The sequence below is a fragment of the Petromyzon marinus genome, chromosome 38, assembly GCF_048934315.1.
Source record: "Petromyzon marinus isolate PM22_M1 ecotype Great Lakes invasive population chromosome 38, UKy_Petmar_22M1.pri1.0, whole genome shotgun sequence".
NCBI classification, from domain to species: Eukaryota; Metazoa; Chordata; class Hyperoartia; order Petromyzontiformes; family Petromyzontidae; genus Petromyzon; species Petromyzon marinus.
Genome location: NC_133704.1, coordinates 1,510,792 through 1,532,832, shown reverse-complemented (window position 1 = coordinate 1,532,832; position 22,041 = coordinate 1,510,792). Strand labels below are relative to the sequence as shown.

Sequence of the window (22,041 nt, the reverse complement as noted above, 5' to 3'; positions counted from 1 at the left end):
GCAGCAATTAGCCAATCACAGAGAGGGCGCGTGTCACATGATGCTGGACCAACCAATGGGGCTACTCCATCAACCGGCCTCTTGGGAATAAATCGACACGGCGATTAACCCGTAAGTTACGAGCCGACGGCGATGATTAACCCGCTGTTTAGGGTGTTTATTATATTATTGTTATTGCCCGTTTTTATATTAAATTGAACAACACTGTATTCTGATGTCAGTTTTTTTGTTAAATTTGGTAATGTGAGTTGACACGAAACAATTGGCGTTCTATGAGTTCTACAGTGGCTAGATGTTAACTACATCGCCTGGTATGCAGGAGGTTCGTGGCCCTGCTGTATATTTGGAGTTTGCGTGTCTCTCTCATCAACATCACGATGGCTAGATGTTAACTACATCGCCTGTATGCAGGAGGTTTGTGCAACATCACGATGGCTAGGAGATGTTAACTACCTCGCCTGTATGCAGGAGGTTCGTGGGTTCGATCCTGACCCCTGCTGTATATTTGGAGTTTGCGTCTCTCTCATCAACATCACGATGGCTAGATGTTAACTACCTCGCCTGTATGCAGGAGGTTTGTGCAAAATCACGATGGCTAGATGTTAACTACATCGCCTGTATGCAGGAGGTTCGTGGGTTCGATCCTGACCCCTGCTGTATATTTGGAGTTTGCGTGTCTCTCTCATCAACATCACGATGGCTAGGAGATGTTAACTACATCGCCTGTATGTAGGAGGTTTGTGCAACATCACGATGGCTAGGATATGTTAACTACATCGCCTGTATGCAGGTTTGTGGGTTCGATCCTGACCCCTGCTGTATATTTGGAGTTTGCGTCTCTCATCAACATCACGATGGCTAGGAGATGTTAACTACCTCGCCTGTATGCAGGTTTGTGCAACATCACGATGGCTAGATGTTAACTACCTCGCCTGTATGCAGGTTTGTGCAATATCACGATGGCTAGGAGATGTTAACTACATCGCCTGTATGCAGGAGGTCGTGGGTTCGATCCTGATCCCTGCTGTATATTTGGAGTTTGCGTGTCTCTCTCATCAACATCACGATGGCTAGGAGATGTTAACTACCTCGCCTGTATGCAGGAGGTTTGTGCAATATCACGATGGCTAGATGTTAACTACATCGCCTGTATGCAGGAGGTTCGTGGGTTCGATCCTGATCCCTGCTGTATATTTGGAGTTTGCGTGTCTCTCTCATCAACATCACGATGGCTAGGAGATGTTAACTACCTCGCCTGTATGCAGGAGGTTTGTGCAATATCACGATGGCTAGGAGATGTTAACTACATCGCCTGTATGCAGGAGGTTCGTGGGTTCGATCCTGATCCCTGCTGTATATTTGGAGTTTGCGTGTCTCTCTCATCAACATCACGATGGCTAGATGTTAACTACCTCGCCTGTATGCAGGAGGTTCGTGGGTTCGATCCTGACCCCTGCTGTATATTTGGAGTTTGCGTGTCTCTCATCAACATCACGATGGCTAGGAGATGTTAACTACCTCGCCTGTATGCAGGAGGTTTGTGCAACATCACGATGGCTAGGAGATGTTAACTACATCGCCTGTATGCAGGAGGTTCGTGGGTTCGATCCTGATCCCTGCTGTATATTTGGAGTTTGCGTCTCTCTCATCAACATCACGATGGCTAGGAGACGTTAACTACATCGCCTGTATGCAGGTTTGTGGGTTCGATCCTGATCCCTGACGCATCCTGTATATTTGGAGTTTACGTGTCTCTCCCCCCGTGGATTTTTCTCCGTGTTTTTCCCTCATTTAAAAACATAGGTTTAGAATATTTGGGTGCTTGCTATACATTTCCACGTGATAAGCCACTTCATTGAGCTATCATGTGATTGCCAGGGCGTTTTAGAGCTCAGCGTGCTTCACCTGTTGAACTAGTGTAGCCACACTTTCAGCTCGTGAGGTGTGGCAATCGGTTAGGTGGGGGCCTCAACATTTCACGTGTCCATAATAAATGCGTGCATCTCTGATGGACGACTTCATGGGGTGTCTCGACGTTTTAGTATTGCACCCAAGTGCTGTTTGCGATTCACGCCTTACCGACACGGGTAGAGTAGCACGCGGTCGACTGGCAGCCCAACAACGTCGGCCTTCGTCTCTGCGCCAGGTGTGACCACAAGGCTGTATTGTCCGATAGACCGTGGCCCTGGGGCCTACGAAAATGAATTTGACTGCGGGTTTTTTTGTATGATTAAAAATTTACCGACATATCTTGACTTTAATATATTGATGCGCCTCGTTTTAATTTGAAACGAAAGTTATATAGGTTAGATGGCGCTCGCAACGTGGTCATCTAACGAAATCCTTTTAAAAACTGCGTTATCCGATGTAATCGTATTAAACAAAAAAAGTTGACATTTTTGCACTTATTTTTTAAGTTTACCGGTTTTTTTCAATATGGAATTAATAAATCTCCCGCACAGAGCGCGCTCCCCGTCGAATGAGGACACAGACTCAATAATAATTAACGTAATCAGCATTTAACAACGCCTTTCTATCGGCTGGCCCAAGTCCACGTGAATCAAGCCGAGCGAAAGTGCCAAATTGTCGACGGTGACCATTGAAGGCCAACAAAACAGAAGGGCCCAAGGCCCCACAAGAACGTTCATCCGGCCCTGGGCACTCATTTAATGTTGAGTCGACTGGGGATCCCAGGGCCACTTGAGATAACTCGGTAGAGTGAGTACTGGTGTTGGCCGTGATCGGGATCACAACTCAGACCGCCAGGTTCGCAGCGCACACGCCACAGCCCCACGGCTGCCCACTTAAATACGCGGCGACCGGATCCACATCCAACTCGACTAAACTTTTAAAAAACTTTAAAGTAAGTATGAAGGCTGACAGCGAAAACATTGCTCAGAAGCAAGCTAGACCACGAATGATAGCTCACCGAAGTGGCTACTCGCGTGGAAATGTACAGCGGCCAAATTACTCAACGCGCGATGTTTGTCGACTCCGAATTCGGTGGTGAAAACGGCGGGCTCCGTGAAACTATTCAACCGGTTCATTTCGATCTCCCGGGGCGGCAGCTGAAGCAGTTCGCGAGGTTTGTTTTTCCCCCACTCCCCATCACCGCCGCCCCTCTCGAGCTAGGCTGGCGTGTGTGTGGGTATTCCCACTTCTACCAAAGACGTCTCGCCACCGTGGCGTCGTCGATGAGAATACCGTGAAATCTACATTGTTAAGCACGATCTATGTTGAACATACAATGCTGAAATTCATAGATTACATTTTATGCGGGGGGGGAGTTGGGGGTGGGGAGTTGGGCCGTAGGGGGAGGGAGGAGTTGGAGGGCGTTGGGCGGGGGGGCGTTGGGCGGGGGCGGAAGCTCGCAGAGATTAAATCTGAATATGTTGAATGTGGTTAAGAGAGGATACCTTTCATTATATTGGCAAATTTATAACAAACTTGCAATGGATGGCTCCGGGTGTTGATATTTGTCGAATGTTTATTTAAAAGATCCCGCGAACAGTATGATCTTGAATGCACTGCGAAGTGTATAATTGTGCCGCTTTGTGTGAATTAAATTGCTTCTTGTCGATCTTACTCCCGCCATGGAAAAGTGGAATTACGATTAACACTTCGGGCTGCCAAAGCAGGCGAGAGGAGGGTCTGGGCGGTGTGCTTTGCCCATAATTTACCGCGAGTCAATACTGGGTTAGAAGCGGTGGAACCCAAGGCCGATGCGGTTATCACCACCGTTTGCGGTGGCACAAGAGCGTCATGGCAGTCACGATTACAGGGAATTGGTTACATGAAATAATGCAATAACTTTAATACGGTTTATTTTAATTTATCCAGCCACGTTTGTTCTTCAATGCTGCGAATCTTTCGTGATACTGCTGGGTTGGCGATGGTGCACAACAACATTACTAAAGATTGTGCACAGTCTTCAATAACACTGGTCTTAAATAGAGAAATATATATAACACTGGCCTTTAATAGAAAGAAAATAGTCGACGAATTGGCCCCGAGTAAAATTAGCTACAGCGCAGGCAGCACGTCACGTGACTTAAGTACAGCGCGGGCAGCACGTCTCGTGACTTAAGTACAGCGCGGGCAGCACGTCACGTGACTTAAGTACAGCGCGGGCAGCACGTCACGTGACTTCAGTACAGCGCGGGCAGCACGTCACGTGACTTCAGTACAGCGCGGGCAGCACGTCACGTGACTTCAGTACAGCGCGGGCAGCACGTCAAGTGACTTCAGTACAGCGCGGGCAGCACGTCACGTGACTTCAATGGGGGAGGCTAATATGAAATAACCCTGCGGACGCTTACTCCAGTGCTTGGCCTTTTACAAATACATACAATAGCTGCGACAGCTCTGGATCGCGGGTGATATTGACGACAGTTTTACATCACACTTGCACAACTGCGTGCATTCTAATTCAGTTATGCGACGTTTATGGCAATATTACAACTCTACACGTCAAAACGACTACCAAACACTGTTAACGATGAAATCGTAGTGGTCTTGTGTTCATTTCCGCTATGGTAACAACGTGCTGTGTGCACTGTTATAATAGCAATTGTCAATCTGAATTTTTTTCTCTACAATGCAATAGTCTAATGTTAATAATGCTGCCAAATGTGAAGTGCCTTTCTTGGGAATTGTGCAGTGCAACACAACGGGAGGCTTATGAGCACGAATAAGTGTAGAAACGCATGGCGTTTTTTGCCTGTACGCTCTGATAACTTGAGTCGACTCGTGTGCTACTGAACCCCCCCCCCCCCCTCCGATGCCCAGAGTCACGACTCTTGCTCTGCACACTCCCGAGAACTGCAAAAGCGGCTGCTTCATTGTGCACAGCCAGGGCCGCCGTAGCGACACTTGTGTTCCTGTTTCGGGCGAACAAAATTATCGCTGAATAAAGGAAGTTGCAGAACAACCTCGAGAGAGAGAGAGAGGGGCAAAGGGGAGCCCTGAACATTTGAATTCATCAACCGTTGTTGTGCACTGATTTGCCTGCCCCCTTAGATGATGTCCCCGTGCCATGGTCCAATAACCAGCACCACTTTGAGGGTTTTAAAAGCGCTCAATGACTCTAAGGAGAATGCGCTGCAGGAGCTGGTTAATCGCACGGGGTACAAACTGGCCCAGGAGAACGGACAGCGGACGTACGGACCGCCACCCGGTGTCTGAGACGCACCGAGACTCTTGCCCGCGCGAATGTGCACGCATATGCACACGTGCGTGCACACAGAGACACACACATGGGTACATGGGCACTCGTGTTGAACAGCACCCACGGGAGCATAGCACGCACATAAAGCCCCCCCCCCACTCCCTGTATACCCTTTTCAAGCTGAGCTGTTAGTACCTAATCTTGATTTGAAGCTTTCGTGACTGCAGGAATCAATACTCTTTGGTTCTTTCGGTAAAGTCACGTAGGTAGAAATAAAATAAAACAAATCACGACGTTTCGATCGCAACACAAGCAATCCTCATCAGTACCTATTAAGACTGGAATACCCAAGGGGATGGTGTGACCAGCACCACGGCCAGCTCCCATTGACCCGCCTGAGTTGTTCTCAGGGAGTCCCAGGACCAGATCACATATTCGCCATCGATGATGTTCGAAGTGACCTCAGGTGTGCTCACCACTCACTACCGCTATCACGAAGATAAAGATCCCCCTATAGACATAATATACTGTTGGGAAAGTGCTATTAGCGAGCATCTATTAAGGCCAACATGGCCCACAAATCTAAATAATTATCCTTGAGAAATCCGATGAGCTATGAAGATGATGTATAGTATGGGCGGGTAGGAGAGTTACAACAACAAACAAAACGGGACATGGGTGGGTGGCCGGCACCACGCCCAGCCACCTTTGTCTTCCTAAATTATGTTTTCACACCATACCAGGTACAGTAATACCCTGATTTACGTCGTTTTGCAAATACGTCGTTACTTCATACCGCCTGATTTGCATCGCCTCAACCCACACGGCGCTGACAGGATCATCCGTCCTTTCTCTCCACCTACCCTGTACACAAACTACTTTGCGTAGCGCATAAATAAATGTACTGTAGGGTACAGTATATTATGTATGTGCATGCAGTCCTCGACTTACGAACACTCGTACTTGACAACCAGCGTCCATGAGATATAAAAAAAACATTTGGCTTAAAACGTGAACTCGCAATTACAAACTGAACCGTGGAAATATTTTGTGCCGAGGAGTGATCATCCAAGATATGTAATGAGTCGGCCTCACGCTGGGAGTGAGTGTGTGACCGGCTCCAGTTTAACAGCAGAGGTCTCACTCCGAATCAGTCGAGCGGCAATATCTTTGCATCGTTTGCGTAACGCTGTGTGGAAGCTACCTGGTCTGTCGCTCCGCACTAAGCTTCAGGTCTTCTCGGCCACGGTCATTCCCTCCCTTCTCTACGCTTGCGAAACGTGGACCCCCCAAATGGAACATCTTCACCGGTTAGAAACATTTAGGCTAGCCTGCCTACGATCCATCATGGGTTTAACCAGGCTGGATTGTGTGAGGAGCTCACAAATCCTTGAAAGATCTGGGCAAGGTCCCATCGGTGAGCTCCTCCGGCAGGCAAGGCTGCGTTGGCTGGGTCATGTAGCCCGCATGGAAGAGCGACGCTCACAACAACGAGTGGAGCGCCGGGTGGCTAAAGCACAGCAGGTTGGCACAGTAGGAGGCACAGGTGGTGCACCAGCCAGTCATCTCAGTCATCTCAGTCAGTCGACCCGTGGCACCGGGGTCTGCCCCATGACCTGCCCGCGGGCGTTCGACACTTCACGTGGCCTCAAGGTGCACATGGCCTGGCACAAGCGTCGTGGTGACGTCACCGCCACGTCGTGGCGAATGGCGGTTGTTGTTGTCTGTGGGTGTGAGTGTGTAGGTGCGCGGGTACCCCGTGTGTGTGTCAGTGTGTGTGTGTCAGTGTGTGTGTCATGTGTGTCTGTGGGGAGCGGTAGTGTAGCGGTTAGCACGCTGCGCTATGAACCCGGCGACACGGGTTCGATTTCAGCTCACGGCCAACACCCAGTGACAATTATCTGAACCTGGTCCCGGGCCTCCCCTAGGTCGACTCAGCCTCAAATGAGTACCTGGTGTGGTGTGTAAACATTGCCACTAGGAAGACAAAGGCGGTCGGGCGTGGTGCTGGCCACCCACCCCCTCGTGTAATACCACTAAAATGTTAGTATTAAATTAATGCGAAAAACCATTCCGATTTACGAAATTTCCTTTTGCACGTGGTTTTTGAAAAATGCTTCCCTTCTGTAAATCGAGGGATACCTGTTCAATAAATCATCCAGATGGCTCAGCAGTTAAGCGGGTCACTCACAATTGGAAGGCTGCGAATTCCAATCCTCGTTGGAGGTTTACTTGGCCCATCAAGAGTCGTCCGATGGATAGACTCGTCCCTGCAATAATTGGAATGTGGAATTTCTACCACTGGCTCTGCAGGGCTGTTAAAACGTAATGAAACTCTGCCTCAATGCTCATTTATGCAAAAAGTAAGTTTAAACTTTGTTTTGCTATACAATCATACATTTAAAAACTATACGTTTAAAGTGGTGTTGTAAAGAACAGTAGGACAAAGGCAGTCGAGTAAAAGGAGAGGCATATTTCTGTTATGTTGTGCATGTCTATATAATATTGGTGCGAGAGTATTATTATGGTGTGTGCATAATAAAGGTCACTTGAAGAGATCTTAGGTAGTTCTGTGATATCTAATTATGGGGGGGGCGTTCTCTTAGCACGGTGGCGGCACTGCTCTGCGAGAGTTTGAACAGATTCTTCATTTCGTGATCTATGTGGTGCTGATGGCGCAGTCAGAAAAAACTAAATTAAAAATATTCCCGTCTGTGCGCCACCATTCCACAGTGTCCTTCCAGCTGTGGTGCCACCCCATATATGTGGAATGGGCCGACCCAGATTGGGACGTGGCAGCGCTGATGGATAGGCCAGCGCCTTCCCTGAACGGTGGCCACATGCAGCTGATAAGCGGCCTGCCCGCATGGACCTCCGTGCATGCGGTGTTCTCTCACGTAACAACAGCAGTGATGGCGGTGGAGCCAGTGCTGCTGCTTCGGGTGAAGATTTTGCCCGGTGGCATGGCAGTGCTGCAGTTCGACTCGCAAAAGGCTGTCAAAATCGCCTGCCAAGTGCTGCACAGGGCCACCCTGCTCGGGGTACAGGTGAGGGCATCCACCGCAGAGCCTGGTGGCCTCTGTTATGACACTTTTTGTGTGCAGTCATTTCTGGTCCATCAGACCATCAACTTACTGCACTCGAGAACCCGGTATATAATTAATCGGATGGCTGAAGCCTGGATTTTATCCTAGGATTTTAGTGGTGCCAACTCGGCAAACTGACCTCTTCGAGCCACCGGGACTTACTCTTCTGTGAGAATTCGTAGTGGAAATGCGTTAATTTCATGACCTGGTGCCAGTAGCACAAGTGGTACTATAAATCTACAATAAATATTCATGTTTGCCCCAGAAAATAGCACTTACCGTTGGAAAGCACAATTCGTGCGACATGGTTGAATATTTTTACATGCAATGTTAATTTTATTCATTAAATTAGCGATGCAAATACTGACCAATTACACGTGTTATATTTTAGTCACCAGTGACTGAACAAAATTAAATGTGCCGACGATGACAACAATCAATGTGTAACTATGACGAGATGAACTTAACGCCTCCTGAAGATGCTTGCACACAATCACCTACTCTTGCTAATGACATCAGGGTATCTTTAAAGTCCACTGCGAGGTCGACGGCGTGTAATAATACGTAGTAATACAGTATTCCCTCATTATTCATGAACTTGCCATCCCCGATTATGTCTATCTGCGAATTGCATCTGGAACTCTGAATGATTGCATCGAGAGAGAAAGAAAGTGATGAAAAAGAGATGAGAGAGATGGAGAAAGATAACTTCTCGAAGCTTTAGAGGCATTTGCAGAAATTGCGTGTATGATATTCGTAGGTCAATATCCGCAAAATCTGCTATTCACAAGCATCTTCAACTTATCCCTCGCGAAATAACGAGGGAATGCTTGTACAATCAGGGTGGCCGCTGGGTTCTAACCACGAACCTCTGCAACAAGCGGAAAACGGGACGTGTCACCGCCCGTGAACGAGCACGGATTTCAAGGAGGTGACCGCTGTGGTGTGTGTGTGCTGCAGGTGAAGGTGCTGTTTGCAACGTCTACTCGAGAGACGTCCCCAGGTTTGCCCTAATTTTAAACATTTGGAAACTGGGCCCAAAGGCCCTAAATGTCAATCGGCCAGCAACAAAACATGGCTGTCAAGTTTGTAGATGAGAGACAGCTCCAAGTGGTTGATGTAAAACTAGGGGTAGACAAAACTTTGTGTACTGAGGGCCAGATTGAATAACTTGCTCGGAGCCATAGAGCACAAACAAGTGATAATAACCTGTATAACCTGTTTTTGCTGTAATTGTTGGGATACAGATGAGCTAGAGATGCAGCGAGGTGAGCGCAGGGAGACCAGAGAGAGGAGAGATCTTGTGCGAAGTGATATGTCGAGAACAGATAGAGATCAGAGAGAAAAAGACATTGAGAACACCAATACATCTTTTTTAGTCCCACATAAGGGAAAACGCAGGGTGGCGCTGGAGCACATACACCAAGCCATGGGGAGACGACCATCTGAGCCATCGCGGCGCCTGTGTCCTCATCAGCACTTCCTCGCGAGGAACCCCTACTTCACCTGTCTTGAATTACGCCTCGTTTTACACGAGAGCACTTACTCCCTCGCCAATTCATTGGTGGTCATACGTTAACGCTTGAGTGGTACAAATCCCCGACTAACCACAAAGCACCCTCACACTTTTCCCTCCACGCACATGCTAATTTATTACCGTGCTCACTTTTCATAGAGACCTGGGACATCTCATCATGCATCAATGGTAGGCAGGATTTGATTGTAATATGGCTTAATTTTACCCACTTGTGGTTTTCAGAATCGTTAATCTAAATGGAGATACAGTACTTAGGTTAAGCATGTACGTTTTACAAATAGTTTTACAGTTTTGAAAGTTTTACACACTAGTTATGTATTAAAGCACATTTAAAAGACTTGCATAGCTCATCGTACTTTCACTAAAAAAGACTTACATTGACATTTTTCACGTGTTTAAACTTCTGTTATTTAAAAATAGGGAGAAATTGCTTTTTTATGCATCGTGTTTTGTTATCCTCCGTTATCTTCAAAAATGTTGTTTACAGAGTTTGTGGGCCAGGAATGGACAAGGATACGACACCACCACTTACACCTCGGGAAACCGAACGCCACAGGCTTTGATATATATATTTTTTATTACTGTAGCATTGAACAATTATGCATATTCAACGCACAATTTATAAAATAAATAACATACAATTTAATGCTTGAATAAAAACAACTTGATCTGGTTAATTATTGTAATACTCAGGGACACTTCCCATATCAAAGCAGGCTACTGTCTAAAACAGCCAACCAGTGTCCAGGGGCAACATGGAAGTTATATCGTAAGAGTTGTTTAAATTAAATGTGTTTTGCTGTAATTGTTTACACGTTATTTAAAAAATAAAGTCTTAAAATTCTTACGTTTTCTTGTGTGTGGTCACAATTGAAAGTCGGTATCCCTCGTGCTTGCATCACGGCTTGAACAATAATGCTGCCTTGTAGTGGCCTCTTGACATTTCTGTTTGCTTCCCTTGGTACACAATCTGCTTTGCAAAAAATGCATTGACTCAAAATCCTTATTTACCATTGAGAAATCCGATGAGCTTTGAAAACTCCTTTTTACAGATGTCGGTAGAGGTGGGTCAGAAGGTAAAAACAAACAATACAAAAATACAATAGGAGTGCAAAGTGTCGGAAAAGTAAGCATACAAAATAAATCCACAAAATAATCGTTTTATTTTACCAGCTAAAGCCGACTGACCTATTTTTTAGAAGCGACCTGGCCACAAATAGCTCAACTAAGTGGCTTAAGTGTAAATGTATAGCACAAAATACCGTACTCTAAACCGGGGATGTCACTCAATCGGACAGCGGGCCAGTTTGGATTTAAATGCCCCTCCCGTGGGCCACATTTGGGCTATGAAAATGAAAAGCATAACACGGCATGAATTGACTGAACATCGGCTGTATAAAAGGGTAGCTAAATTCAGTTTAACCCATGTAATGTCAAAAAACATTCAATTCAATGATTTGTATTGCTCTTCAGTTCTGCGGCTGCTTGCTTCCTGATGCTTCACACCTCTTTGGACTATTGCATCGAAGTTTGGAACAAGTGACTGGGCTCTTGCTACCTTTATTTGCTGTGCGCAGATCTTGGCTTTCCATTAGCCTGCGCAAATAAACATGAACTCCTCCACTTGGACAACTCTACACCCTTTATTGACCTTCCTTTGATAACAATTAGGCTATGCGACTTATATCACAGTTCAAAAACATTTATTTTCCCACGCTCGAATTTTTAATTGAGATGGATTTTGCTGCTGGAGTGATTAAGGATAGTCGTATGAGTAGAGCTTACGTGTACAGACAGCGAGATACGAACGTCCGATTTGGGAACCATCTGCACTTACGAACGAACCGCCATAAGATCTATATTTTTTTTAACCACCCGACTTGAGAATGTCCGGTCGTACTCTTGAACCGAACTGCGAAACCATTTTGCTTGGCGGAGCGATCCTCCGCGAGGTGTAATGAGTCTCAGCAACTCGCATATTACACCATGACAGTAAATTGTTTGACTCGAGGTAAGTTAAAATATAACTTTTTCCACGTGACACTTTTATGTTTTGTTTGCTAGAGTATATGACTGTGTTACATGTAACTTAAATATTTCTTATTTATGAGTTTGACAATTCTTCCCTTTTTTTATTGAACTATATGATCATGGGACCTCCCTTGCCAGTATCAAAATATAAGAATAGGCTTTACCCTTTCTGGCAATAAAAATTGTGTTCAGATGTTAAAATACCCAACATAAATCTTTTGCAAGGAATCATGTCTGCATGAACCACAATACTTGTGGTGAACATGCAAACAAAAACATACTTTGGTAGTATATGATGCATTGGCTTTGAAACTGGTCCAGACCAGAGACAGCTTTCTTCAGAGCCAAGTCTCAAATAGTGTTAGACCAGAGAACGCCAAAAGGCGAACAGCACAAAGACAATGCCACTATCAGGAGAGCTCGGGTTGAGCAGCGACATCATGGGGCCTCCCTTGGCAGTATCAAAACATTTCATAACTCTACAAATAAACATTGGGTTCCGCGATACGAACACATCGACTCAGGAACGTAGCGCGTTCGTAAGTCGAGGACTATAGAAGTCGCGTGAGGAACTTCCTCGGATTTCTAGGGACACAGGTGGTTGAGGGCGGGCGGGGGGTACGTCCGCGGATGTCTATCGCCCATATAAAGAGGCCGTGGAGAGGACGCGGGGGTCCGTGCAAACATTACAGTGGGTCAACCGGGTGGGGAAGGGTGGATGTCCATGTGAAGGCATGGAGAGATGGTTTAGAATGCGCGGGGAGAGATATGATTTGCAGTCTTTTATTGCGGAAGGTCGCGCCAAATCCGTTTCAATTTCCGATTTAAATTCAGGTTGAATTTAGATAGAAGCTTAAAATAAAAAAGGAATGCGAACAATAAGTAAGTCTTAAACTTTTAAACACGTGGCGGGCCTGGAGGAAGGGGCTTGGGGGGCCGGGTATTTAACATCCCTGCTCGAAACGCGTGGTGATGTTGATTCCAAATGTGGAGGGAAAAACCGGAGGACCTGGAGAAAACCCCACACGACCACGGGGAGAGAGAGACACGCTAACTCCAAATACACAGGCGTCAGGGTCGGGATCAAACCCACGACAACATTGATATGCGCCATGACTGTTAAGTTCAATTTCGATTTAACATAGCTATTTCTGTGACCAGTCACAAGCTAATCATTCAGCCATTTCAATGCTAAATTATATGCTAATTCCTTTGTCAAGGCGCTTTGTTCCTCTCACACAGCTTTAAGGCCGTATCTGAACGTGGCTCTTTCACTCCAGCGCTGTCCTACCAGACAGTCTCGCCCCCTTCACCTGATGAAGGCCGCTTGTGTTGTGGCCGAAACGTCGTGAGAATATTATTGTGTTATTTTATTTTATCAATTTATTATTTTATTATCATTCTACGTGACTTTACCGAAAGAACCAAAGAAGACTGTTAAGTTCATGAACATTACTGGGATTGTAAATCTTTATCCTTAATTTCAGCACTTTTGGGAAAACTTAACTCGACCTCTGGTTTCGCCTTAACTGCCGAGCAGCAGTATCTCAATATGGAGAGTTCGTTTATGAGATGGTGTCACTGTCGATAGCTCTCATCTCTCTTACCGAATGTAACGCTGCAAAAAAGAATAGTTGCAAATGCATCTCAGTGGACTGGTAATTCTAGAGTTCGACCATTTAATTGGTGTTATCCATTGTAACATCATTACGCTGCTTGGCACAACAATCTGGCTTAAAGAGTCTGTGCTTAAAGCCTCTTTAACTGAACAATTATAACCACGAAACAAAGCACAAATTCAGTCCACGTTAGAATGTCGTCATATCTGGAGAGGAACACCCAAGTTCCCTACCTCAACGCACCGGATATAATTCATTGTAAGTGGCAGTCAGGGTGATCGATGATTCAGCACTTGCTCATCGACGGTCAGCCTCCTCATCTATAGCTGCTTGGTTACTAATCCCGTGACCTTCAATAATCGATTCCCCCCCCCCCCATGTTGAGGACTCACCCTACCAGTGTTTAGTTTCAACCACGCTATTTCCCCAAGCTCGTATAATCTTGCTCATTTCAAGGAACGCTTTGATTTATTTGCTGGTCGCTTGGCGTTTGGGGCCGTCCATAAATGACGTCACGCGATTTTGGATGATTTTTGACCCCCCCCCCCCCCCCCGTCGTCACACGAAGTCACAAAAAGTCAGACCCCCCTCAAATATGACGTCACAAAGCTCTGCCCACCCTCCAAACCATATTTCCATTTTGAAAATAAAACATGCTTCAAATCGCTTTAAACTATTGTCAAATTGTAGTGGGTATTTAATGTGGCGCTGCACTCTGATGTTGTAGAAGAAAACATTTATATATATAAAAAATATATATTTAACTAAGTACAACGTTTTGATTTAAAGCTTTCGTGACTGCAGGGATTCATATTCTTGGTTTTTTCGGTAAAGTCACGTAGAAGGGAAACAATAAAATAATACACCCAGCCATCAGAATTACCATGGAAGTCGAAAAAGATGGCAAGCTATCTTTTTTGGATGTCCTAATAAAAAAGAGACCTGATGGTTCAATGAGTCACGGATTCCCACCACCGTCCATCCCAGAATAAATTCCTCATCAAGACTCTGCACCATAGAGCCCAATGCATATCCGACCAGGAACACATAGCCAGTGAACTCAAGCACGTACACCAAGCTCTTAAGGCTAATGGTTACTCCGACTACACAATCCGCAAAGCTATCACTCCAACCATGAAGAAGGACCCTCTTGAGGAGCCATTTAAAACCATCACTTTACCCTACATTGCGGGGATCACAAAAAAGATCTCCAAAATCTTGAATAAACATAAGATCCAGGTCCGATTCAACACATTACATAAAATCCGTGATCTGGTTCCGTCTGTAAAAGATGTGATTCTGGATATACAGTACCCTGGCGTCTACAAACTAAGTTGCCTCTGTGGTAGTAGTTACATTGGAGAAACCAAACGACATGTCTTGGATCGCATCGTGAACACAAAGCAGACCTTAAACACGGTAGGACCAACACCTCGGCCGTGGCAGATCACTGTTATAATTCAGTAGGCTTACATGACATTGACTTCTCCAAGACAGAGGTTCTCTGCAAGCCATCTGGCCACTATGAGTGATTCGTTCATGAGGCTATCCAAATATACAAACACAGAGACAATTTCAACCAAGAAGATGGATTCTGGCTTAGCAATCATTGGAAGGATTTGATAAACCATTTCAGGTCTTAATTGATTGTTCACGCTTATGGTGGCTTTCAGACCGCATCCATTATTTTCGTCTCCCCCCTCCTCTTTTCCGAACATAGATGGACTCGTCCATCTGAATAACTGCCAAATCGCTCTCTGTGGTGCTAATGTAAAAAAAAACCGCCGCTTTTTTCACATTTTCTTGCTGTGGTTTTCACACCTGATGATGATTGCTTGTGTTGCAGTCGAAACGTCGTGATAATTTTATTGTTTTAGATTTTTATTATGTTATTGTTTCCCTTCTACGTGATTTTACCGAAAGAACCAAGAATATAAGTAGAACGTATTCTTAGCTCTTTCGGTAAAGTCACGTTGAAGGAAAACAATAAAATAATAAAATATATATAAAACAATAAAAATTCTCACGACGTTTCGACCATAACACAAACGGTCGTCATCAGGTTTTTCACACCTTTTTCACACCTGATGACGACCGTTTGTGTTATGGTCGAAACGTTGTGAGAATTTTTATTGTTTTATTTATTTATTTTTTGTTTCCCTTCAACGTCACTTTACCGAAAGAGCTAAGAATAAAAACAATAGATTTTGGGTAATAGGGGTTCTTTGGTGGGTCGATCGCGTAACTATAAGTGTCTCGTTAAACCCGCCACCACCCGACACAGCCCATTAGTAAGGGTTGTCACGTAAACAGAACGTGCCAATTAGTTACTAGTACGCGATTTAACCCCCCCAAAAACTGTATTGTGGATATTTTATGGGTCTTTCGGTAAAGCCATGTAGATATAATTTTATTATTTTTATAATCCACGTGGCTTTACCGATAGACCCATAGAATATGTATTCTTGTAGTCACGGAAGCTTTAAGTCAATATTTGTATTATGGATATTTGTCGCGAAAGCCGACGTCTTAAACCGTATGGGTTGACAGGTATGGAATACAACGTTGAAACAAAATATATGCCCGTGTTTCTGATGCATATATTATTGCGTGCATAAATAATATGTTGCTAATCGTAATAATTATATTTGTTAAATAAACAAGGACAGTCCAGGAAATATGCAGTGGCAGCGTCCTCGATCCGTCACGTGACGCGGGACCGGCTCCCCCTACCCAAGATGGCCGCGCGGGCTACAGCGCTAGGCCGAGGCCGCGGGTCCTCGCGCGCGATTGGTCGCGCTTCGGTCGCGTGACATAGCCGCTCGACTGCGATTGGCTGCTGCTGCTGTTAGGTGGCGGTGAGGAACGAGCGATGGAGGCGATGAAAAAGGCAGCGGTGTGCGCCGTGTGCGCGCTCTCTCCTCGCAAGTACAAGTGTCCCGCGTGCGAAAGCCCATAGTACGTGCGGTACACCATCGTAGTACGTGCTACGTGTATACAATGTTTAATAATAACCACGCGGTGACGAAACACAGAGCGCCCTGCCGATACACCGTAGCACGTGTAGTGCAGTTGTCGTCCCAGATGTCTTGTGACCCCCCCCCCTCCTCTACCCCTATTTAATTCTCTAAAACGTAATGTTTTGGGATACTAGTAGGGGTACGACAACAGAAATGAATACGCAAAAATAAAACAATGTTAGGGGTCATTTAATTGGGTGGGGGCGGTGTCACAAGACATTTGGACCACACTGTACGTGGCCCGGGTAGTTACTGTACCTGTGTGGGGATTGGTGGCGCGGTGGTTAGCGCTGAACTGCGCTGCGAAACCCGGCGACCCGAGTTCGGTTCACAGCGGCAACTATTATTTATCGCTCGCTGGGTCTCCCACTTGGTCGACTTAGCATTAAACGAGTGTGCCTGGTACAAAGGCGGCCTTGCGTGGAGTTCTAGTAGCACCACCGTTGTCGGTGTGCCGGCCTGCGAAGGTGCTCGCCAACAGCACTTTCCTCAAGGCTATCGGGCGGGAATATTTCGTGTGTGCGTGCACCTAGCCTGGCACAAGCGCCGTGTTGACGTGGCGAATGGCGACAGCTGTATGAGCTTACAACTTGAACGTCTCTGTCCGCAGCTGTTCGGTGGAGTGCTATAAAGTCCACAAAGGTAAAACACAACGCACACCGCCGTTCGTTCAGCAAGCACGTGCTCACCACGGTTCATGCGCGCATGCGATAAGAAAATGTGGGAAATTAAAGACAGCCCACAGTGCGGTTGTGGCCATGCAACCCAAATTATGGGCCATATAGTAAACCCGCGTAGACGCGTATAGAGGTCGAGACATCCATTAGATATGCATTAAAGACAAGCCACAGCGGTACGTGCAGGCTGGACTCGGATCAAGCCAAAATTTGGAACGTCGGAAAATCTACCCAAAAGTATAACAGCCAATTCAATTAAACCAGAAATCTGCAGCCTGAATATTGTTCGCAACGCAGCAGTGAAACCCATCCCATCTGAGTTTGGTGTATCTGCACTGGGCCTGGGCCTCCCCCTCATCCCACACTGACCAGCGTGGTGGTGAAGTATGGTCAGTCAACCCCAACAACTACCACATCATGTGGAGGTCATCATCCAGCAGTGGATAAACAACGGGGTGAATATTAATTATTTAGTTCCGTGGTTTTAAATATGCAGTTAAAATTACTTTTCATTGTATTGGTGTGTTTACACATGCAACATTGCCACCTACTGGGAAACTTGACAGTCTTGAGAACCTGTGAGGCTTAACTGTAAACAAGCGTGAGTAATAATTTTAACAGACACGTTAACTGGCAGTTGTTTAACAAACAAATGCATTGCCAGCTGTGGATCACACAAAAAACGAATTAAATTACTACATTAATGGTTTGCCACTGTGTAAATGTGGTAGCAGCAGAGGTGTGCGTGACTGTTTTGACAAACGTCCTCTGCTGTATAAGAATAGGTCTTACCCTTTCTGTCAATAAAACAGGTGTTAAGATATTCTTTGGGTCTTTCGGTAAAGTCACGTAGATAGTTTTTTGTTATTTTATTTCAACCTATCTACGTTACTTTACCGAAAAACCCAAAGAATATGAATTCCTGCAGTCACGAAAGCTTTAAGTCAAGGTGTTGAGATGTTAAAACGCCAAACAGAAACCTTTAGGAAAGAATCATGTCTGCATTAACCACACATACCTGTGGTGAACATGCATACAAAAACATGTTCTGGTATTTTGATACCGGCAAGATCCCATGATGTAGCTGCTCACCCCGAGCTATAACGCCCTGATAGTGGCATTGTCTTTGTGCTGGTCGCCTTTTGGCGTTCTCTGGTTTAACACCGTTTGAGACTAGGCTCTAAAAAGAGCTGTCTCTGGTGTGGACCAATCAGTTTCAAAGACGATGCATCATATACTACTATAGCATGTTCTTGTTTGCACGTTCACCACAGGTATGTGTGGTTAATGCAGACATTATTCTTTCCAAAAGGTTTCTGTTTGGTGTTTTAACATCTTAACACCTGTTTTATTGCCAGAAAGGGTAAAACCAATGATTATATTTTGATGCTGGCAAGAGAGGTCCCATCATGTTCCCTGCTGTCTCGTCAGGGAGCAGCAACTGCACTCCAAAGCCCAACACTGCTGCCGTCACGTCCGCTGGGAGCCCTCTTGACAGAAGGCACGACAAGGGTGTGTGGTGTACAACAAACGCACACCCACAGACACACCTGATTTACGCGTTCACCATTTGAATGATCGCAACATGTTTGTCTTGGACCACATCACCCAGAATGCACCTGACCGTGTCACGTCTCGGAAATGAAGCGGTATCGAGCCTAGATCAGTGGTTGGCCACCTGCGTGCTGTGGAGCCCCTTGTGGTGGCTTGGTCTAAGTGTGTCTAGAGTGATGCGTGGGGTCATGATGAGTGCACAAGCACGATGTCAAGCTTGTGGCCTGCTGAGGAGAAAGAGGGCTGCTCATGTGGCGCCACTAGTTTAGGTTACCCATCACTGACCTGCAGAGTGCTTGGATGGACGACCACCTTGCATAAAACACGAAACAGGAACTGTAAGTTCTCGACAGAGAGCAGTGCAGCAAACATCAATCGTGCTGTGCTATGCTACAATAACTTTGCCCTGCGTTTTCACCAACCTATAGTGACAAGCGTGGTGAAACATGGTCAAATAACCCCCACAAGCTGCTCTTTCCACCAACTGTTCCCAATATTCTGGAGCTCTTACGTAAATTCCCCCTTGGCTCCTGATCTGTCTTGGCACATGTCGTTCGCGATCAGTTATCATACACTAAATGAAGGATGTTTCACGTGCGATTTGTACCCTTATTTTAGCAGCGCGTCTATTTTAAGTGCTCATCTGTGAGGCCCAGACTTGAGTCAAACTGCGGTCTTGTGCAGGCTTCAGGCGGTTGCTTTGGAAAGCATGAAGTTATAAACCATCTGCGATTCACGCTGGCTCGAAAACAACCTTGCTTGTCTTGTTGATTTGACATTGCGTCATAGCTGATCACGTTTGACATTGTTGCTATTTTTCCACCAGCAGTGGACAACAATACTTATGATGGTGCAGATGAAGATTCTGACCAAGTGCCCCCAACCAGATTGCGTCTGCTAGGTGAGTCGTTGGTGCATCAGCTGAAACTGCCGGTTCCACCTATGACCCCATTGAAAATGACCGTGTCTTTAACTGACATAGTTAATCATCGATTATCCGGCTTCCAACATCTGGTGGTCTCAGGCCGATCCGGCAAAACCACTCCACAAGTTGTACCAGTCCAGTGATCGACACCATGTGCGTGACAAAAAAAGTAGCTATCTTTGATTTTACTGTGAAATATACTACATTATACACTACGTATAACTTAAACAATGAAAATACTGCACATATATACATTTTTCATGACTAATAACTGCAATAACAAAAACATCAGTGCGGTCTGGTGAAATGTGTGTGTAATTCGGCATTCGTATCAATCCAGCGATCGTCAAACATAACCATGTCGTTGAAACAAGAGCGTAGCACCTCAGCCCATGCAATGTCTTCCAGATTGAAGTGGTAAGTAAGCTACAGTAAATTCAGCAACTTTTACAGTAGGGTATTTATTTTTGTCTATTGGTATGTTTATGCTAATTTCATATCGCAAACAATTTAAAAACACTTTAAAAACATACACAGCACTTAAAAACATGAAATGCAAGGATGTGCAAAAAGCTATTTTGAATAATGTGATTATCCGGAGTTTTAGAAAATTCGGCACTCCCTTCCTCCCAAAGCCGCCGGATAATCAATAATCTACTGTAGTTATACTCAACAGTGTCAGTCCGCTACTGGACAATAGCCTCCCTATGTTTGACCAGTATTGTTTGGCCATCCTTCACCACACTGGGCAGTTGAGGTTGGTAAAAGTGGTGCCAGGTCTATCAGGGACGTCACTCATCACAGCTCGCCGAGATCTCTGTGCGGCGGTACGTTGGCCGGGCAAAGCGGTGCATGGGGACGACCACGTCACCGGTCGGCGTTGCGTGAAACTTGCGTGCGCTGCAGACGAGAGCGCTGCCCTGAGGGCACTGCTGGACAACCCCCACCTGCGCTCGCTTCTGGTGGAGATCGACAGTGCGCAGGACAAGGCGACGGCGATGCGCCTCGCCATGCAGGAGCCGCTCTTCGTCGAGTTCGCCGACCGGTGCCTGAGTGTCGTGGCGCCCGCGGACGGCGAGCGGGAGGACTAGCGCCACCGGCGTTTCCGGACGTCGCAACGCACTCCGGCAAAGAAGAGATATCGCCACCGGCCGTAGTCTTTCCACTGCTGGATGAAGACATGCCCAAAGTGGTCGCCATCTCGAGCCGATTTTACCGCTCCCATCTCTGCGGTGGTAAAAGAATCCCCGCCAACAACCTGCACTCAGCAGTGGGTGAATACAAAGGGCTGTACCTATAATATGTAGCATAACGCTGTCCATAGAATACTGTGATGGTGTTTATTCAGAGATGGAAGTTAATGCTTTGGAGGCAGTGTGGTATTGCAACATCTGCCAATGAATGTGTGTGCCAGTTCAGATGTTTTGTTTTTATCTAAAACGTTATAACGAGTCATAATTTCAACTTGTAACGCGAGCCACACGCTGAGCCGGCACCAACAGTTGTCCAAGCTCAGCAGTCTACAGATTCAGGTGTTATCGGCCATTTAATTAGTGCTAAGATATGGGAGGAAACCGGAGCACCTCGAGAAAACCAAAATATGCGAGAGGGAAATCTCTCCTGTACAGACCGAACAGGTGGAGTCCACATTTTGTCTGTACCGCCTTCTGGAAAGTCAAGGTATAACTGCTGGACACTCACAGAAAAAAGAGTTTAGCTGCATTTGTACGGTGATCAATCGGCATTGCCTCCGCAGTGCTGGATTGCAGGCAGCCACGTGCAGTATTGCCACCACGGCTTGGCTATACTGCACGTATAGGGAGCACGTGTTTATTTCTCAGCAAGTGATTGGTTACTTGAGTGCAGTAGCCACATTGTGGCATTTATTTCGTAAGATGTGGCCTAAAATAAAGATGTATTTTTCTTACGTGTGTGGTTTTGCTTTAGTAATGTTGCTGTTGTACATCTGGTTATTTTTTTAGTTTTATAAACGACAGTGGCGTCACTAGGGTTGGTGTCACCCAGTGCAGTAACTCATGGTGTCACCCCTCATGGGCCTCCGTCCATACCAGACCATACAGAATCCTTAGTAATGTGTTTTGTACTAATGTTTCTGGTAAATGGTAATTCCCGTAAATAACTGAATGTAATGGCAATAGTGACATAAACAACTAGCAACATTTAAATTACACCTTTAAATGCCAATATTTCCTTTAATTACTCCATTCTCAAAAAAGTTATTGATCTAAGTTCACAAATACTAATTACCACAGTATTGCACCTAAAACACCAGAAAATTTGACAAAACCAGCGACTAAAAACACGAGCAGCAACAGCGCGTGCAGACGAAAGCACGTGATTCGAAGCGTCACTGTAATTGGGTAATAACAGCTCTGACCGGAGGGCATTCGAAGGTTCAAAAAGT

The 22,041-nt window shown here is 45.8% G+C and overlaps 1 protein-coding gene and 1 long non-coding RNA gene across 4 annotated transcripts; both read left to right on the top strand.

Moving 5' to 3' along the window:
• Positions 1 to 35: 35 nt before the first annotated feature.
• On the top strand, positions 36 to 10,637 carry LOC142930357 (uncharacterized). Of its 2 annotated transcripts, none has more exons than XR_012946266.1 (4): positions 36 to 111; positions 7,901 to 8,214; positions 9,214 to 9,256; positions 10,278 to 10,637. It is a non-coding gene; the product is annotated as an uncharacterized LOC142930357 (long non-coding RNA). The 2 variants fall into 2 exon arrangements; XR_012946267.1 differs by having other exon boundaries at positions 45 to 111; positions 8,075 to 8,214.
• A 5,608-nt stretch (positions 10,638 to 16,245) lies between these two features.
• ZNHIT3 (zinc finger HIT-type containing 3) lies at positions 16,246 to 21,072 on the top strand. Of its 2 annotated transcripts, none has more exons than XM_032967968.2 (5): positions 16,246 to 16,398; positions 17,071 to 17,102; positions 18,569 to 18,649; positions 19,518 to 19,592; positions 20,523 to 20,844. In XM_032967968.2, exons 1-5 carry the CDS (start codon positions 16,313 to 16,315, stop codon positions 20,705 to 20,707), a joined length of 459 nt encoding a protein of 152 aa, XP_032823859.1. In that variant the 5' UTR covers positions 16,246 to 16,312; the 3' UTR covers positions 20,708 to 20,844. The 2 variants fall into 2 exon arrangements, with proteins under 2 accessions (XP_032823859.1, XP_032823860.1); XM_032967969.2 differs by having other exon boundaries at positions 16,247 to 16,398; positions 19,521 to 19,592; positions 20,523 to 21,072.
• Positions 21,073 to 22,041: the final 969 nt, after the last annotated feature.